The sequence below is a fragment of the Sus scrofa genome, chromosome 13 (genome assembly GCF_054392235.1).
Source record: "Sus scrofa isolate SSC_HxYL_T2T_F1_AM1 chromosome 13, Sscrofa_HxYL_maternal_Yorkshire_Landrace_v2.0, whole genome shotgun sequence".
Classification (NCBI taxonomy): domain Eukaryota; kingdom Metazoa; phylum Chordata; class Mammalia; order Artiodactyla; family Suidae; genus Sus; species Sus scrofa.
The window spans coordinates 220121521-220139765 of NC_139395.1; the positions used below are offsets into that span (position 1 = coordinate 220121521).

Genomic DNA, 18245 nt, shown 5'->3' on the forward strand with positions numbered 1-18245 from the left:
CCTACACCGCAGCTGGGGCGACACACGATCCTTAACCGCAGTGCCACAGTGGGAACTCCCTTATCACATTGCTTTAAATGAAAGTCAACCCAGGGTTTTGTAAAAGCCCCGTCTTGGAAATGAGGGAAGCTAAAGAGAAAGCTGAGATTCTTGGTAGATGAAACCACTTTAACGAGTTTAATGTATTGTCAGGAGGGGCTGGGGAACAGCTTCTGAGTGAGGCCGTGGAGCAGCTCAGAAACGTGTCTGAGCCGAACTGTGTCACGCTCGGGAGGGGACTCTTCGGGAGCCCTGGGGAAGGGTCCTGATGGAGACCCGCCTCTGGTTTGGAGGACAGCAGGCAGAGAGTGGCTTAGAAAAATAAAGTCGCACTGTCCACAGGCTCCCTGGATGTGGCCGGGCAGGAGTTTCTCAGGAGCAAAGACGGCAGTGGAGGGCACGTCACAGCCAGGCCCCCATGTGACACCCAGGGTCCTTAGACCTCCGCGTTTTCTTGGGGGGAACCGGAGCTGTCGACATGAGGGATTGGTACTGGGTGGCTGGCAGACCTGCCTCCCTGGAATTTTCCACCAAAGACCAACTGCCTTAGAGCCGTCAGTTGCCCTAGGAGCCTGAGACTACTGTGACTGCAGTGGATTCAGAAGCGCCGTCCAACTCGACAGCTGTCTGGGGAGTTTCCGCTCTGGCAGTGGGTTAAGAGTCCCCTGCAGCAGCTCGGTGTGGATACGGAGGCCAGGGTTCAGTCCTCCTGCGAGGCACGGTGGCGTAAAAGTATCTGGCATTGTCATAGGTGCCAGTTGCAGATGGGATTCCATCCCTGGCCCAGGAACTTAGCCTTAAATTAGGAAACACACAGAAAAATCCTGATGGATGTCCAGAAGGCAAGCCCGCCTGGGGTGGGGAGAAGCAGCTGTGCCTGTTTGGGGGGTAGGACATTTCATGGGAAGCCGTCTTCAAATACCTGCTCCCCCCCCGCCCCCCGCAAGCCCGGCCCCTTGTGAACCCAAGGACCTGCAGGCTGGCTGCCCTGCCGCCCTGCCGCCCTTCCGGTGGGGCCTGGGACTTTGCTCTTGAGCTGTTTTTCCCCACCAACCCCCCCCCCCCCCAGGCCTCAAGGAGGAAGCAAGAGGCAGGAGGCCGGCTGGGCTGTGCAAACAGCTGTGGGCAGGAAGTTCTGGAGGAAGCAGAGAGCTTTATGACAGTGACCCGGGAACTTGGACTTCGAACCTGGGTTCCGCGGGGACTCGACTTTGACGCCTGGAAAGCACATTGTGGCTGTCCCTTCTCTCTGTGAGACATTCCGTCGGGGCCTGGGGCCGCCGACCCTGAAGGGACAGCGCCCTCCTTGCAGAGCCAAACCCGCTGGTTCTCCCCGGCTCCCCGTCCGCCTGGGCTGCAAGACCCGGAGCTCGAGGGCACCGCCCACCCCGCGCACCTGCCCCGCGCCCGCCCCGCCCCGCGCACCTGCCCCGCCCACACTGCGCGCTGGTCCAGCCCGCACCTTCCCGCGCGCCAGCCGCCCCCACCGCCACGCACTTGCCCGCCCTCCCGCCGCCGTCCTGCCCCCAGGGAGTGTCGCCCTGTCGTCTGCCCAGTCGGTGCGAGGCGCCCTCCTCCCTCCGGTCGCCCGGGAGCTGCGGCTCAGGGCCAGGAGGGCCCCAGCCGCACCCGAAAGATGCGCCCCTGGGCTGCGGGTAAGTGCGACCCCCACACTGTGCCGAGAGGGAAGGGAGACCCGCACAGGAGAGTCGGCTCTCTTGCCCTTCCTGGAACGCGCCCCGCTGAGCCAGAGGTGGGGGCAGTACTGGGGCAGGGTTGTCCCTTAGACCCGGGATCAGGAATGCGAGGATGGGAAGCGAATCCTGAAGGCAAGTCGGCTGGGGTTCCTCGGCCCTCCTGCTGTCCCCACCGCCCTAGCTGCGTGCGTGGCAGGGGAGGGGGCCAGTGACTGAGATTTTGCCTGGAAATTATGTGTTGGGTGAGCCCAGGTAGAGCAGACCCAATGGGCCCCAAGGAGAGAGGGCGCCTTCCGCCAGAAGGAGGAACCTGTAGGGGCGCCCCCGACTTCCCGGGCCAAGAGGGGGCTGCCAGTGCTGCTTCGAGGAGGCCCTTTTGGGCTCCACCTGCGGCTCCTCCTCTGGCTGGAGTCACTTGTCAATAGCCAGCAGGTCCACCCGACCAACCAAGGAACTCAGGAAAGTGTGGGGACAGTGAGACAGCCCTTTCCGGGTCACCCGTCTGTAGGTAGGTGAGACGTGGAGGCTGACATGGGATGCCCTTGGCCCTTCCGATGACCTTAACAAATAGCATCTCTTCAGCACTAGGGTCCAGGGTGAACGGCTGGTCTCTGCCACATGTTCCCTTTCCAGTTGGTCTGGATGTTTCTTCCTGTAACCTGAGGAATCCGGATTCCTCCCAGAGCAAGGCAGCACATGGTGCAAACATTAAAAGCTCAAAAGTGGGAAGTTCTCTGGGCCTCCTCAGAGGCCCCCTCTCCGTCTCCGCGTGGTTGGTCAAGGCTGCGCAGTGTTTGTTAGACTTGGTGATCTCTCCCTTCCCGAGTGGCATTCCGGTTGTATGGTCACACTGTGGAAAGCTCTGAGCACACCCTTTTCTCTCCTCCGTTCCCAGCGGGGAGGGATCCAACTCTTGAGATTTCGTTTTACTGTGTAAGATACCATTTAAAAAAAACAAAAAAACAACTTACAAACAGCGCCATTTGGGGTACCTTGTGTGGCTTGTATAATAAACCAGTGGAACTCCGTATCTCTTTTCTTGGGAGAAACCCTCTCTCTTGGGGCTCTGACGTTCATCTTAGCTGCTTTGGAAGAATTGTTCGTATCTTATGTGCTTTTGAGATGCTGCTGCTGCTCACTTAGTGCTGAGTATCCTCGGATGGCTTTTCCCTGCCCGCTGCTTCTTCGCACACAGCCTTCCTGACTCATTTGTGAGCCTCGGGGTCCTTTCACACCAGGAGCTGTGAGGCCACACAGGTTAGCGTTTATCCGGGTTCGTGGCTGTGGGAGAAATGACCGCAGCTCAGGTCATTTCGATTGAATGCGCTGAAGATGTAGCCGCATTCATGGAAGCAGCATTTCCTTGGATGCTTCTGTCAGGAACCGGGTCTGTCCCAAGTAGGGACACAGGTCCCAGGAAGCACAGTCAGCCTGGAGGGAGAAAGCAAGTGAAGCCATCACCACCCTTGGCTGGGGCAGCGGCCTGGGAGCGGTCCTCCAACGCCTCCAAGCCAGGGCATTGGCGTGTGAACTTTGAAAGTGGATTAACCTTGCAAACCTGCTTCGGCGTTCAGGTTATGACGTTTCCCGGTCCTGCTGCCAAAAGGCCTCCATAAACAGAATGGGAGCAGTCGTGGACCCTGAGGCCTGCTGAGCTGAAGCCACAAAGCATCTGCATCATACGTGTGGCAGCTTCAGCCCTCTGGGCCCCCAGCCTCTCAAGGACGAGGGGTGCAGGTGTGGCTGCCCGACCCCCCCGACCCGCCCTGGGCCAGGGGATCTGGGTTCCTGTGGGGAGGCTGCCAGGGACAAACAGCCTCCTCGTCCATTTCCTGTGGAAGGAAATCCCTCCAGTGTTTGTGTTTAGGGGTTCAGGATGGCCCCTGGGTTGGAGGGGGCCGTCCTGAGACCCCCCCCCCCATAGCCTGGCTTAGTGTACCCTGGTTTCAGGACTGCTGGTCCTCCGGTGTACATGAGGCATCAGGACCAGCCTGAGACCCGCAAGAATCGGAGGGGGAGGGGGAGGGGGAGGGGAAGTTAGGAGGCACAAAAGTGCAGACAGACAGACAGACAGACACGCGCATGCCGGCGCGCGGCAGGTACCTGAGGGCCTGCCTGGAGGAGGCTCAGAACTGGCTTTTGCTCCAGTACTCAGGGTGCCTGCTGGGTGGATGTACTTAGGACGGGTCCTGGCTGCTGGGCTGCTGATGACTTTATTACCTTCCGAGAAAAGGCCGGATCCTGGTTACAGGGTCACAGAAGGTTCTGGCCTCTGGGTACTTCCTTTGCGTCTTCCCCCACATCTGAAGCTGTGGAACCCATCCTGCCGGGTGCCAGGTCCGCCGCCGCCCTTGCCCCACCTTCTCGGAGTGAGCTGGTGCCAGGGCACCCTGCTCCGTCTGGCCTCCCTCCCTCCAGGGGTTCTGGCTCCAGGGTGTGGCTTTCCTCAGCCACCACAGGGACCCTGGCTGTCCCCAGCCTGGTGGTCATCGGCTGCACCCCTCACCCAGAGGCCAGACACATTACAGCCTTCCTGGGAGACTGGGAAGTTTTCCAGGGATGGGCGCCCGTGGCCCCGCCAGTCCGGCGGTCATAGGTCTCTTGTGAGGGAGGACCTTTCATTTTCTTTCCGTCATCTCTACCTGTTTGTCCTTGTACACCTGGGGACAGAATCGTGTGTCACTTCCGTGCAGGAAGGAGGGCATCCGAGAGGTGGCGTCATGGTGCTTTCACTCTTCTGCCAGCCAAACAGCACCTCTGCTCACAGATTTCACATGTGACAGGGTGTCTAGAAGCTCTCGTGAATCATCTCAGCTTTGCTGATTTTCTTCTCGGATAAGAGAGTCCACCTGTGGTCTGACACACACCGGACACAGTGGACGGTGGTTTCTGAACCCGGGACTGAGTTTCCAGCAGTCTCTCGCACTGTTCACCCGGGTAAGTCCAGCAGCACTTTCTGGCACGTCCTGTGACTCTCACTCCGTTCCGGGTATGCAGGCACAGACCCGGAGGGGACCGCCTCCGGGTCCGGCACCAACGGGGCGTGTGAAGGGCCGATGTCAGGGACCCTGTGCAGGTGCACCAGGAAGGCCAGGGGGCTTCGCTGGGGTCCGTGGAGGGGAGAGGGGGGGAGCTGGCCGGGGGCGTGTGGAGGAGAGCGCGCTGGGGCAGAGGGACCAGCTCGTGCACAGGTTTCAGCAGAGAAGCCGCCCTGCACAGGTTGGCGTGGCCCCAGCTCAGAGCAGAGGACTTGCCGGGACACCATGCCTGCTTCACCCGTGACTCTCACTGTGTTTTCTGTGGCTGGTCTTGCTGGCTTGGAGACGTCCCTCCATCCTGGGAACTGCAGGGACCACGATGCCAGCAGGAAGCCGTCCCTGCGTTAGTTCTAACAGTCTTAGGGAGAGTGTGGCTTGGGAAAGAGAGCGTAATTGATGTTGAAACAGGCACTTGAAAAAGGAGCCAGCGGTCCAGGTGAGACAGAGGCATCCACAGTCCACCAGGACGGCTACGCAAGCTAACGGGCCACCCCGGAAGCACCAGCAAATAGGACCCCTATGACCTAACCAGTGGGGGTTCCAGTGGGGGAAACTTCGAGGTGTGAGAAGTGAGGCGAGGTTTGCATCTCCTCACGGCCTGGAGAGAGAGGACGCCCCCTGCTGGGTGCTGGAGGCCTGCACACTTGGAGAGGCGCGGGGGACGCCCTCTCTTGTCTCCTCTGGGCTCTGGGTGGAGAGACACCAGCCCTCTGACACCAGCCACTCAGCGCAGTTCTGACGGCGACCAGCTACAGTAAGCGCCAGAGGCCGAGGCTGAGGCCAAGGGCAGTGCCCTCCACAAGCTGCCCTGTCTTCAGAGCTCGGGGCCACCCCTACATCTGACCAACTGGCTACAAATCTAGGGGTTCCCACAGCTGCTTGGAGGGGTCAATAATTTGCTAGAATGACTCACAGAAACATTACAGTGTTACCGTATTTACAATTAGCTTTATGATAGAGAATATAAGTCAGGAGCCGCCAGATGCAGGGCTGCGTGGTGAAGGTTGGAGGGTCTTGGGGTGGGAGTTCCGGGTCTTCACCCCTGGGACTTGGGGTGCATCACCCTCTTGGCTCATCAGTGTGTTCACCACAGGAAGCCCCCCAAGTGTCTGAGTCCAGGGTGTCATTGAGGTCTTATTGCGTCATTGGTCACATGACCTCCTGGGGGTCGGGGGTGTGGGGGGCTGGTGGGCTGGGCCTTTCCGGGGTGACCAGCCCCTCCTGAAGCTCTCCAAGGACCCGCCCTGAGCCACCTCATTAGCACACACTCTGGAGGGCTGCAAGGGGCTGCTTCTGTCAACAGCGGCAGACACCCCTGTCACCCGGGAGACCCTCAGGGTTTTAGGAGTTTGGTGCCTGGAACTGGGGTAGAGACCAGACAGACGGGGTCTTTATCTCCCCCCGGGATAGATCCGCACCCAGCAGGGAGCACGCTGGGGTGAAGCCAGGTCTGTGGGGGGCTCTGTTTTGGGGGTCGCCCGGCCAGCCTGCTGGGAGGGTGGGTGTAGGGTCCAGAAAGAGGCCCAGACGGCCGAGCCTGTTCCCCGTCTGAACTGGGCAGGATGTGGGGAAGGGACAGACCCGGGGGCCCGGGGTCCACCGGGGACGCTGGCCCAGAACCCAGGGTGAACTACCGGGTCCTGGGGAGAGACCCTGGCCACACGCCACCTGGGGGCCGGCAGAGGCCCTTCTGCCCAGCCAGACGCGGGCCGGCAGCGTGGGTGCCGCCCGGGGGACAGGACAGGCTGGGACCGTGGTCAGGGGGTCTGGGGCTGGCAGCCCGGAGGACCTCAGAGGCCGCCCTCGAGGGCGGTTGTTTCCAGATGCTTCACCTGAGAGGGAGCAGATGAAGCCCCCTTCCCCCTTCTCCCCCTCCCCCTCCTCCCCTCCTTCCCCCTTCCCCCTTTCTTTCCCTCTTCCTCTGGTTTTTCCCCCTCTTCCTTCCCTCCCCCTCCCTCCTCCCCTCCCTCCTCCCCTCCCTCCCCGCCGCCCGCTTTCTTATTTGCGGCACCAGACCTGTGAGCACCTACGTCTGACCCGGGCACACTGAGGGCCCTTTAGGCACAGGACCTGCTGCCACCCCTTCGTCCTGGCAATTTTGGGAACTCCCGCACAGCCCTGATCTGTGAGGCATTTAGGGGGTAAAACCTGAAAGACGCAGGGTCGGATTCCTGTGGAGGGACAGAGCTGTCCCCTGGGGCTGTGGCTGCCCGGGAGTGGGTGAGACGAATGCCTTTACCTGAGGAATTGAGAGGAAGGTCCTGGAGCCTGTCAGCCAGACAATTATCTCCAGGGATTTTCCGCCTCTGGGAGCCCTGGGCGTCCGTCCCCGCAGGCCTGTCTGAGGATCCTGAGAGCCTGGGGACTTTTTCCAGGGCGACACAGGGTGGTCGTGTGCCCACGGGGGGCCTGGCACTGTCCTCAGCACTGGGGACGCAGCAGTAAATGAAACAAGGGCAGCCCCCCAGCTCCGGAGGGTCCCTCTGCTTCCGGGAGCTTCCTCAGACCGGAGGGAAGGGCGGCTCTGTGGTCTCAGGCCCACCTCAGGGCAGTTCGCTGAGTCTTGGCCTGAGCGCTGGAGGAGGCTCTGTCCCAGCGCAGCAGCGCGGGTGGGGACGGTGGCCTTGCCCCCGTCATCCTGCTCTTCTCGTCGCTCGCCTACCTGGAAGCCGGCTCGCAGAAGCCCCTGAGCCCTGGTCGCTCCTTCAGCGGCCCCGGGCCCTGGCCTGCCCACTGAGCATCCCGCTGACACGAGTGCAGGATGCTGTCCTGGGGAGGCTGGAGGGGTCAGGAGAGCCCTGGGCGCCGGCACCCACACGCGTCTCGTCTGTCCGCAGGCACCCTGAAGGCCGTGTTCTTTGTCTTCGCCTCCCTGTGTGCCTGGTATTCGGGGTACCTGCTTGCAGAGCTTGTCCCAGACATGCCCCTGTCCAGCGCCGTCTACAGCATCCGGAGCATCGGGGAGAAGCCTGTTCTCAGAGGTGGGTACCACAGCCCGGTCAGCACGAGGGCTCTGCGGCCCAGCTGCCGGGGTTGGAGGGGGGGAGTGGCCCTGGCCTCGCCTCGGCCCCACCAGCCACTTATGCTGATGATGATGGGGGGGTGGGGGGGTGGGGAAAGTCCTCTCCTGTGCCCCCTCTTCCGAGGCAGGGACCCCTCCTCATCACCCCGTGAGACCCCAAAGCAAACCATGGTGTCAGGGGAGAAAACCCTGCAGGGCAGGTTGAATAAAAGCAGGCGCTGGAGCTGGGAATGAAGTGAAATTACAGAATGTCCCCTACGTATTACATCGGCAAATGCAGGGGCCCCAAAGCGCTTATCTGTACCCTTGTTCAAAATCTCACCGTACGTAGGTGCGCTGCTTTACTTTAAATGCAGAAGCATGTTATCCAGGATTCATTTGCACAAATATAAAGAACTGGGTAATGCCTTAAAATTTTATAAAAACGATTCCATTTTCGATTTAATGACCTCTTTGTGGCCAAAGGAAGAAAAAAGGAACTTTCTAGATATTGACGGTGACTGATGTGTTTTTATTTATTTATTTATTTTTGCCATTTCCAGGGCCGCACCTGTGCCACATGGAGGTTCCCAGGCTAGGGGTCTAATCGGAGCTGTAGCCACTGGCCTACGCCACAGCCACAGCCACGCAGGATCTGAGCCACGTCTTCGACCTACACCACAGCTCACGGCCAGATCCTTAACGCACTGAGTGAGGCCAGGGATCGAACCCAAAAGCTCATGGTTCTTAGTCGGATTTGTTTCCACTGTGCCACGATGGGAACTCCTGACGTGTTTTTATTTTAAGTAAGGTTTTCACAGTGAGTTTGCGGGTCATCAGACAGATGGTTGCACGTGGACCATGGATGAGCCCAGCGCCGTGGAGACCCCGTGCGGAGGGTGTGGGCGAGGCCCTCCAAGGGCTTACTTTCTCAATGTCTCTTTTTCACCCAAAACGTGAAGTCTGCACTGGATTCGGGCTCACCTTCAGGAGCTGCCTCTGACCCGGTCCTTTTAGGAGGCTCATTCGCATGGTTTCTGATTCCCACCAGCAGGGGCTGGGGAGGCCCCGTCACCCCTTCCCTGTGACATCAAGCTATTGGGATGTCAAGGTGGGGGCGAGGGGTGGCTACGTTCGCCCAGGAGGCTGTGTCCTGGCTCTTGTGGGCTTGGAACCTCCACTTTGGGGGACACGTGGCTGCTTGGGGGTTGGGTCCCGTGTTGCAGAGTGTAATGCCCATGTGGTGAGAGGTTAAAAGGGGACGGTGTCATCGTGGGCCGGGCTGGCTTTGCAGCGAGGCTTACTCCTTGCTGTCAGCAGCAGCGTGGCTGGGGAGGTGCCCCCCAGGGACGGGTGCCCCCCGCCCGGTGCTCCTCCCTGCCTCCTCCTGTGCCTGCTAAACAGGTAGAGTGTGCTTTCCCTGCCCTGGGACAGGGTTCAAGGGTGAGCCCAGCTCCTGGCGTCCGCAGGCCTCTGGAACCGCAGTAACCCCAGGTGTTTGCAGAACCAAGGCTGTGGGCCCTTGGCCCCTCGGCCATGGCCCCCAGTGGGACCATCTTGGGTGGGGTTCGGCCACTGGCCACTCTAAAGCCAGTAAAGAGGCAAGGTTGATGGAGAGGAAAGTTTGCTATATTTTGGAGGTCAGCAACTGGCGGGGCGGGGTGGGGGCCGAGAAAGAAGGCAGACTCCTGCCCAAAGGCCCGCCCCCCACTGAGGATCAGGGGGCAAGAGGTTTTACGGCGGAGGGCGGGGGCTGCGTGCGGAAACAGCGCCGTCCGCTCCGCCGTCACCTCGCAGTTGGTCGGGTGATCTGAGCAGCAGCCTCTTGACTGTGTCAAGCACAGTTTGTCTTCAGTTCCAGGGTCGGTTTGTTCCTGCTTCTTTGAGGCCACTTCTGGGAACTGTGGCAGCAATGTCATGGCCCCAGTCTGGTCGTCATGCCGCTAACGTCTTCCAGCGGGTGGGGTTTCAGTGTCGACAAGGCAGCTCTCAGGACACGGCTCAGAAGGTGACCCACAGCCCCTGAGAGGAACTAAAGTCCTTGCCTTTGCTTCGTGACTAAATGTTGTGACTTGGTCTCGTTGGACTGCTTTCCTCTGCATCTGCGTTTTCTCGTTCTCTGATTAAACTTATTCTTTGACATTTTTCTACAGACGAAAGGCAGGCAGGGGACATTGAGGGAGGGACCATAGGGTCTTGCTGGGTTTCAGCAAAATTAGCAGTTATGGGGGGAGTTGACATCTGCTTGGCTTCTTGGTTACCAGGGAAACCAGCTGAGGGCACGCCCCTCGCGGTCCCTCGTCATCGCCAGCTGGGGCCTGGGGCAGGTGGGCAGGAAGGCCTTTCGGACGAGTAGGTGTAGCTGAAGCAGGTCAAGCAGGGCGTGGATGGAGCAGGACGAGAGCTGCCTTGCGTGGCCTGACCGCACGCCCTGTCGAAAGCCCAGGTACCGGTGGAGGAGGAGGCGGGCTGCCAGGCTGGCCCCGCACGGCCCAGGCCTCCCTTATTTTCCCATCTCTCTCTTTCTCTCTCTGCTTTCCTGTCTGACGTCCCCACCAGGCCCAATCTGAGGTGTCTAGTGTCACCTTCCTGTTTGAACACCTAATGGCAGACCGGGCTGTCCGGTTTTGCGGGCGTGTATTCCGGGGCGGTCCAGCCCTCGTTCTGTGTTGTGATGTCACTTGCTGTCACACCCGAGGCCCCGTCGTGCTGTGGGTGCTTCTCCTCCCCGGCTGGTCCCAGCTGCTTCATGCCTGGGGCTCGAGTCCTCGCGTGTTCCCTCTCGGGGACTCAGGGACCGCTCCCCGTGGCCTCCCCCCTGTCACCACACAGATGCCGCACCAGGAGCAGCCCACAGGTCTCCGGTGGGCCTGGGTGACATTTCCTCTGGGATTTACATATGCAGGCGTGAACCGCCAGGCCACAGCGTGCATGTCAGCTTACGGTGACTGCCTTGAGGCCGATGGCTTTTCAGGACGGGCCGGCCCGTCTGCGGTGTCACCAGCAGTGCCTGAGCTCCTGGCTCCTGCCAGCCTCACCAACACGTGCACGGCTCAGCCTTCCGCGTTCGCCAGTCTGACGGGCGTGGAGTGGCAGCTCACGGCAGTGACGAGCGTTTCTCATTTCCAGAGAGTTTGGGGACCCCAGGCTGGATCTGAGGCTTCCACAGGCATCCGCAGTGGGGGTACCAGATGGGGGGATGGTTCCAGGACCCCCTCAGGTACCAAAAGCCATGGATGCTCGAGTTGCTTGTAGAAGGCGGTGCAGTATTTGCACATAACCTACGCCCAGCCTCCCAGGTACATTTTTTTCTGTCGGTTTTATTGAGATACGGTTGACGTAACAGCCCTGTCTGAGCTTCAAGTCTACGACACAGTGATCTGACACACACACACTGCGAAAGAGTTGTCTCAAGTCTGGTGACCACCCGTCATCTCATATAGACACAAAATGAAAGAAATAGAAAAAAAATTAGTGTGATGAAAACTCAGGATTTACTCCCTTAACGACCCTCCTGTGTACCTCATTTTCATTTATTTGTTTGTTTGTTTATTTGTTTATTTTCATGGCTGCACCGAGGAAGTTCCCAGGCCAGGGACTGAATCCGGGCTACAGCTGCAACCTGTGCCCCAACTGTGGCAACACTGGGTCCTTCAACCCGCTGCACCGGGCCAGGAATCGAACCTGAGCCTCCACCGGGCCCCAAGGTGCTGCAGTCAGATTCTTAACCCACTGTGCCACAGCGGGCACTCCAGCTTTCAGTCGTCTCCAGATGACTTGTGATACCTAATATCCTGTAAATGCTACGTCAGTCATTGTAAATATAGTGTAAATGCCACGTGAATAGTTTCCTGCAGGATGCAAAATCCAGTTTTGCTTTTTGGGTCTTTCTGGAACTTTTTTGGAACCCTTTCAATCCCTGGTGGGTTGAATCCAAGATGTGGAAGCCACGGATGCGGTGGAGGGCGCTGTATTTCTGTCTGGGGGCGGGAGGAGGAACACGGGGAAGCGAAGGGGGAGCGTGCGTGTGGCTGGATCCCAAGCACACTGGCATCGTCCCTTTGTCTCTCCAGCCCCGCTTCCCTCTACCTCTACTCTCAGTTTGCAGTCTGCTGCCCCTGCCTTGGCACCTGGGGAGGTGCGTTTAGAGATCTCACAATGCCTGGGGGGTTCCTGTGTCAAAGGAAGAAGGGCAGCAAACGAATGCCTGCAAGTTCAGCTCCACAGTTTATTTCTAGGTGAAATAAACTTCACCTGGAAACCACATCTCTATATGTACGTGTAACTGAATCACTTTGCTGTACACCTGAAACCAACACACCATCCTCAACCAACTATACATCGATAAACTCCAGAAGCCACTGGAGTTCCCACTGTGGCTCAGCAGGCTAAGAACCCCACAGGTGCCCATGAGGAAGCAGGTTCGATCTCTGGCCTTGCTCAGCCGGTTAAGGATCTGGCATTGCTGCAAGCTGATGCCGCTCAGATCTGGCGTTGCTGTGCCTGTGGCGTAGGCCGACAGGTGCCGCTCTGATTTGACCCCCGGACCAGGGACCTTCCATATGCCGCAGGTGCGGGCGTGAAAAGAAAAGGAAAAAACCACTGCTGTTTTTACAATATAAAATATATTTTACATTCTTTAAATGACGTTAAATATATAAAACTGCTATTTAATGTATTTGCAGGCACAGAGCCCTTCGCTAGATCATAAAAGTGAGGATTCTTTTCTGACTCTTCCCTGCATTTTTGCCAAGAAGTGCTCTCTGCCTCAGCGCGCTCTCCTTCCCTGCCACCAGATGTTTAGTTTTTCATCTGCGTTTAGCATCTCTCTGCCTTCTGAGCTGCTCCATGAACTTTCTGACCAGGCTGGCTGGTCAGCACAGGGTTAGTGGCTGGGAGCATGAGGGCAGGGTGGTTACACCCATGCTGTCCCTTCTTAACTGTCCAGCCTCCAGAGCAGCGTGGGGGGGTCCCTTGCAGGCCGTGCTGCCTCGTTCACCCTGTGGGCATCTGTCTCCGGCTCATTTGCGATGCCATCACACCCGGTTTGCTTCTGTTTTTCCAGCTGGCTTTAAACCAAAGCAAAATATCCCTCTCTCCTTCCTGTTCCAATCTGCTGTCATTCAGTCCCCAGACGACCGTGTCACCTGGGTCAGGCGGAGGTAGGCCTTGTCCTCCTGGCCTTCTCTTTTAAGCTCCACTGGGGCCCCGGGCGGGGTTAGCCCGTGCCCCTCTGCAGCTCACAGCACACCCGTCCGCAGGCCCAGTGCTGGGCGAGGGCCCAGGTGGAGAGGGTCCGGGACCAGGGCCCTCCCCCAGCAGCCTGGGGACAGCAGAGGGCCCGGAAGTAACGTCCTTCTCCAAGAGCCGGGCCTGGTGCAGTGACCTGGAAGGAGCCCTGCCGAGAACAGCAGGGGCCCGGGAGCAGGGCTGTGTGTTTAAGAGGAAGGGTGACCTCCACGAAGGGAACTGCAGGTGGCAGGGGAACAAGTGCGGGTCCCACTTTAAGGAGAGCTCCCTCCAGATTAAGGACGAAGCCTCCTCCTCAGTCTCCGATGGGATTACATCCCACAAACCCATCGTAAGGTGAAAATAGCAGGGGCGGGGGAGGGATGGATTGGGAGTTGGGGTAGTAGATGCACGCGATTATACTTTGAAAGGGTAAGCCATGAGGTTTTATTGTGCAGCACAGGGAACTACAGCCAATTACTGGTAATAAACAAGATGGAAGATGATATGAGAAAAGGAATGTGTGTGTGTGTGTGTGTGTGTGTGTGTGTGTGCAGCTATCACTGGCTCACTTTGCTGTGCAGTAGAAATTGACATGACGTTGTAAATCAACTATAATAAAAATTCTTTAAAATAAGACAAAAATCGTAAAAACAAACAGAAAATATCTTAGGTCAGAAATGCTTTTGGAGGGAATTCCCGTCATGGCACGGCAGAAACGAATCCAACTAGGAACCATGAGGTTGCAGGTTCGATCCCTGGCCTCGCTCAGTGGGTTAAGGATCTGGCATTGCCGTGAGCTGTGGTGTAGGTCGCAGACGCGGCTCGGATCTGGCATTGCTGTGGCTGTGGCTGTGGTGTAGGCCAGCAGCATAGCTCTGATTCCACCCCTGGCCTGGGAACCTCTGTATGCCGCGGGGGCCCTAAAAAAAAAAAGAAAGAAAGAAAAAGAAATGCTTTGAATAAAAGGTGCTGAACGTTGTAGCTGAGCCTGGCCCACCTTCACCATGCTCACAACGAATGTGCCTACAGTGGAGCAGAATCATCTACCACAAAGTCTGTTTTCCAATAAAATGTTCACTATCTCCTGTCACTTACCGAATCCTGTACTGAAGGCAAAGAGCAGAACGGTGTGTGCGTCCAGATCGGGTATCGGTGGAGCAGTTTTTAGCATTGGAGCAGGTGTCACTAGCCTGGGAAGGATCGGGGGGTCACAGCTCACAGGTTTTGACTGAATCATCACAGAGTCGAACCATCGTACGTCGGGGGTCCTGTGTACACGTGCTCAGACGTCTGCAAGGCTGGGAAATGGACACGCTGCCTTGAAACAGTGTGTTAGTTACACGGCCAAATACTATGTTCAGTGTGTTTCCAGGTGAATTACCTCTAAATTCAAAGTGGTGAGTATTATTATCCAAGTTTTAAAAACCAGGAGTTCTCTGGGGCAGCAGGTTAAGCATCTGGTGGTGTCACGGCTGTGGCTTGGGTCTGATCCCTGGCCTGGGAACTTCCACATGCCTTAGGTGCAGCCCCCCCCCCCCAATTTTTTTTTTTCTTTTTAGGGTTGCCCCTGAGGCGTATGGAAATTTCCAGGCTAGGGGTCGAAATTGGAGCTGTAGCTGCCGGCCTACACCCCGGCCACAGCCACGCAGGATCTAGGCTGCGTCTGTGACCTACACCACGGCTCAGGGCAACGCTGGATCCCCAAACCACTGGGCAAGGCCGGGGATCCAAGCCGCATCCTCAGGGATACTGGTCAGATTCATTTCTGCTGCACCACAACGGGGGAACTTCAGAATTTTTTTTAAACTAAAATACACTATAGCGTTCAAAACTGGAAACGTTGAAAAGATACTGTATAGCACTTTTTCATGTTCATGAAATGTAGGAAACTGGAAAGTAAGAAAAAACACGAAGTATATATGAAGATATACATAGGATAACGTGGTTCAAATATGTTTAATCTATGTTTTCCAACTTTGCAGATGCCCTCATATGCATAGAAAAGCCTGGAAGGAAGTGTATTGAGAAGTAAAACAGGGAAATCTCCTTAGAGTGAAAATACGTAGTTTTTTTTTTTTTTCTTTTTCTATACAGTCCATTTTTAATTCAGATGAGAAAAGATAAACCCCCAGGGTCCTTTGTTATTTAAAGGATTAGAATCAGGGGGAGGAGAAATTGGGAAAAGCGGACCAGAGCTGCAGTCCACAAGTTCAGAAATCTCTGATACATGGTCCGGTCCTTTGCCGGGGCGGGAACAGGGCTCAGTCTCTCTGAGTTTCCTGCCAAAGTAGGCGCAGCTCTCTGCCCGTCCAAGGGGCCCAATGTCCATTTGTTCCTTCACCAACCTTGATGGAGCAGCTGAAGGGCTGAGTAAGCGTGATGTTGGGGTACACGCCCCCCCAAAAAATCAGCATCTTCCTGGACACCAGGGCTGGATGCATGCCTGCATCCCCGTGTCACCAAGAAGCTCAGCCCTTCTGCTCAGCACCCCCAGCACTCGGCCATCACAGCCCCCCCTGCGTCCTGGTTCCTCCAGCGGCTCTGCTGGCTCTGCCTCCAGCCGGGTGAGCTCAGGCGGAGAAGCACCGCCAGCCGCGCAGCAGCAGGTCCCCAGTCAAACTGGAGGCGTGAGGGCGCTGCCTGATTGTCTTCCCTGGAGGCTCAGGGTTTAAATTTGAACCCAGCACAGGATTCTGTGGGTGACAGACAGCCTCACCTGCACGGCAGGGAGACAGGAGGGGTAGCAATGGCAACGCGGTGGCCCCCAGCAAGGGGAGATGCCAGGGGTGCCCAGGCCAGCTCGGCTCCTCAGCAACGTTCCCGGTCCTCCTCCGTGGCTGACCCTTGTGCTGGGCACGACAGCTCCAGAGCCTGCCGGCGCTGACCCAGCAGCTCGGGGAAGAAGGGGCAGGCAGCACTGGTCAGGGGTGTGTGTATGTGTGTGTGTTTCGGGTGTAAAATTGCAGAGGCTGGATAGATGCCCCATAGGCTTCTTTTTTGTCCGCCAGCACTCTTGGACCCAAGCAGTCTTTCTTCAAGTGGATACAAAATCCTGTGCGTTGCAGCCCGGGCTGTCTGTCCTCCTGATGATCCACCTCGGAAGTGATCCCGACTCTTTCGAGACTGTTGGGCCTGCTCAGCACCAGCATCTGCCTCGGCCTTTTCTGGGCCACGCAGTTGGCTTAAGGCTGCACCGCATCATACAAGTTCTGATTTATTTCTGACTCACTTTCTAGTTCTCTTTGTCCCCAACCCAACAAATGAGCAGGATTTATCAGATCCCTCCCTTTGGGGGGCCCTGGCATCCAGCTTTTGTCCCTTTTGCCTCTGAGAGTTGTCAGAAATGCCACTGATTTTCTTTTGCACTTTTTCTGGAATTAGCCAATGTTGCTAATTTAAAAGCGGCTGTAAGTGCTGGGCTTACTATGGTGAAGTTTAGTCTTCTCCCGCATCTCAGCCTGGAAATTCTTTGCTACCTTATTAGGTTTGTAATATATTTAAGCAGTTTTTTTTTTTTGTTTGTTTGTTTTTTGTGTTTTTTTTGGTCTTTGCTAGGGCCGCACCTGCTGCATATGGAGGTTCCCAGGTGTTCCTACACCACAGCCACAGCAACGCCAGATCCGAGCCGCATCTGCAACCTACACCACAGCTCAGGGCAGCGCCGGATCCTTAACCCACTGAGCAAGGCCAGGGATCGAACCCTTAACCTCATGGTTCCTGGTCGGATTCGTTAACCCCTGAGCCACGACGGGAACTCCAGCAGTTCTTTTGTTTTTTTTTTTTAAGTCCCACTTTTTTTTGTTTTTCTCTCTGGAAGAATAGGTTCAGATTACCCAATTTTCTATTCATAAATGGAAGTTTCTTTTTCACATTCTTAGAGGATATTCCCTAAAGTTGACCCCAGAAAGCTACTCCCTCCAAAAAGACGTAACCTGGAAGGTCACAGGGGAGTTTAGGCCAACATGTCAAGAGCAGAATATTCCAGGTCCGGGAATTCCCAGGTGGTACAGTGGATTAAGGATGTGGCATTGTCACTGCAGCAGCTTGGATTGCTGATGTGGCGTGGGTTCAGTCCCTGGCCCTGGAACTTCCACATGCCCTTGGCTCAGTCAAAAAAAACAAAAAACAACAACAAAAAAACAGGAATTCCCATCATAGTGCAGTAGAAATGAATCCAGCTAGGAACCATGAGGTTTCGGGTTCAATCCCTGGCCTCGCACAGTGGGTTAAGGATCCCACTGAACTCGGATCTCGTGTTGCTGTGGCTGTGGTGTAGGTCGGCAGCTGTAGCTCCCGATTAGACCCCTAGCCTGGGAACTTGCATATGCTGAGGGTGTGGTCCTAAAAAGCAAAAAGCAAAAAACAAACCAAACAAACAATATTCCAGGGCTATATTTACTGTTCCAAAGCATGGGTATAGGAGGAATGCTTCCAGATTCTTTTGGTGATGCTAACATTGTGTTGATTCTAAAACCTGGCAGAGGGTGCAATGCACAAACACAGACACACACGCAGCCCCCCCCCCCCCCCCGCCCCAGATCTTCAGTAATGCTTTACATCTTCAGCAGGGTCAGTCTTCTTCCCGGCCGTGGGGCACAGTCTCCTTGAAGCTGGCATTTCCTCCTACTCACCGTCCTTTTCCTTTTGCATATTTGCTGCTTGAAGACAAGATTGGGTTAAACTAACTTTGTATCTTCCTGTGTTTTCGCCTGCGGCTCCTGGGACTCGGCTGGTGTGAAGTCCTGAGACAGAACAGCCGCCGGTCAGAGTCAAGCCGTGGGCTCCCCTGGTCAGTAGTGCATGATGCTAACTGGTATATTCCTGCTCGTTACAGCCCCAGCCCCGAAAAGGCAAAAATGTGACCACTGGACCCCGTGCCCTCCAAACACCTATGCCTACCGGTTGCTCAGCGGGGGCGGCCGGGACAAGTTTGCCAAGATCTGCTTTGAGGACGAGATGTAAGTACGGGCTCGGAGGAGAGCCCAGCTCTCCTGCTTAGTTCTTTCCCGTTCCTGAGGCTGGCCAAGCAGCCAGTCAGCCCCGGGAGAGAAAGGCTTGTCCTGGGCCCCAGGCGAGGCCGGCGGCATCGAGGGGAACCAAGAGTGCCCACTGTGCCTGCTGGGAAGGGGCCCCCAGAGTGTCTCCTGCCATTTCATGTGTCCTGTGTTGAACTGTCTGTCTTTTCTTTTCTTTCTTTTTTTAAAAAATTTTATTGCTGGAGTTCCCGTCATGGCACAG

General features: G+C 56.7%; 1 protein-coding gene across 2 annotated transcripts in view; it reads left to right on the forward strand.

Annotated features, from left to right (window-relative positions):
- The first annotated feature begins 1567 nt into the window (after positions 1 to 1567).
- The window catches only part of FAM3B (FAM3 metabolism regulating signaling molecule B), a 50241-nt gene continuing 33563 nt past the window's right edge, over positions 1568 to 18245 (forward strand). For both annotated transcript variants that reach the window (XM_021071007.2, XM_084992182.1), the window contains exons 1-3: positions 1568 to 1694; positions 7612 to 7755; positions 17842 to 17965. In XM_021071007.2, coding sequence (XP_020926666.1) covers positions 1676 to 1694; positions 7612 to 7755; positions 17842 to 17965 — 287 coding nt within the window. In that variant the 5' untranslated portion in view covers positions 1568 to 1675. The remainder of the gene's footprint in view (positions 1695 to 7611; positions 7756 to 17841; positions 17966 to 18245) is intronic.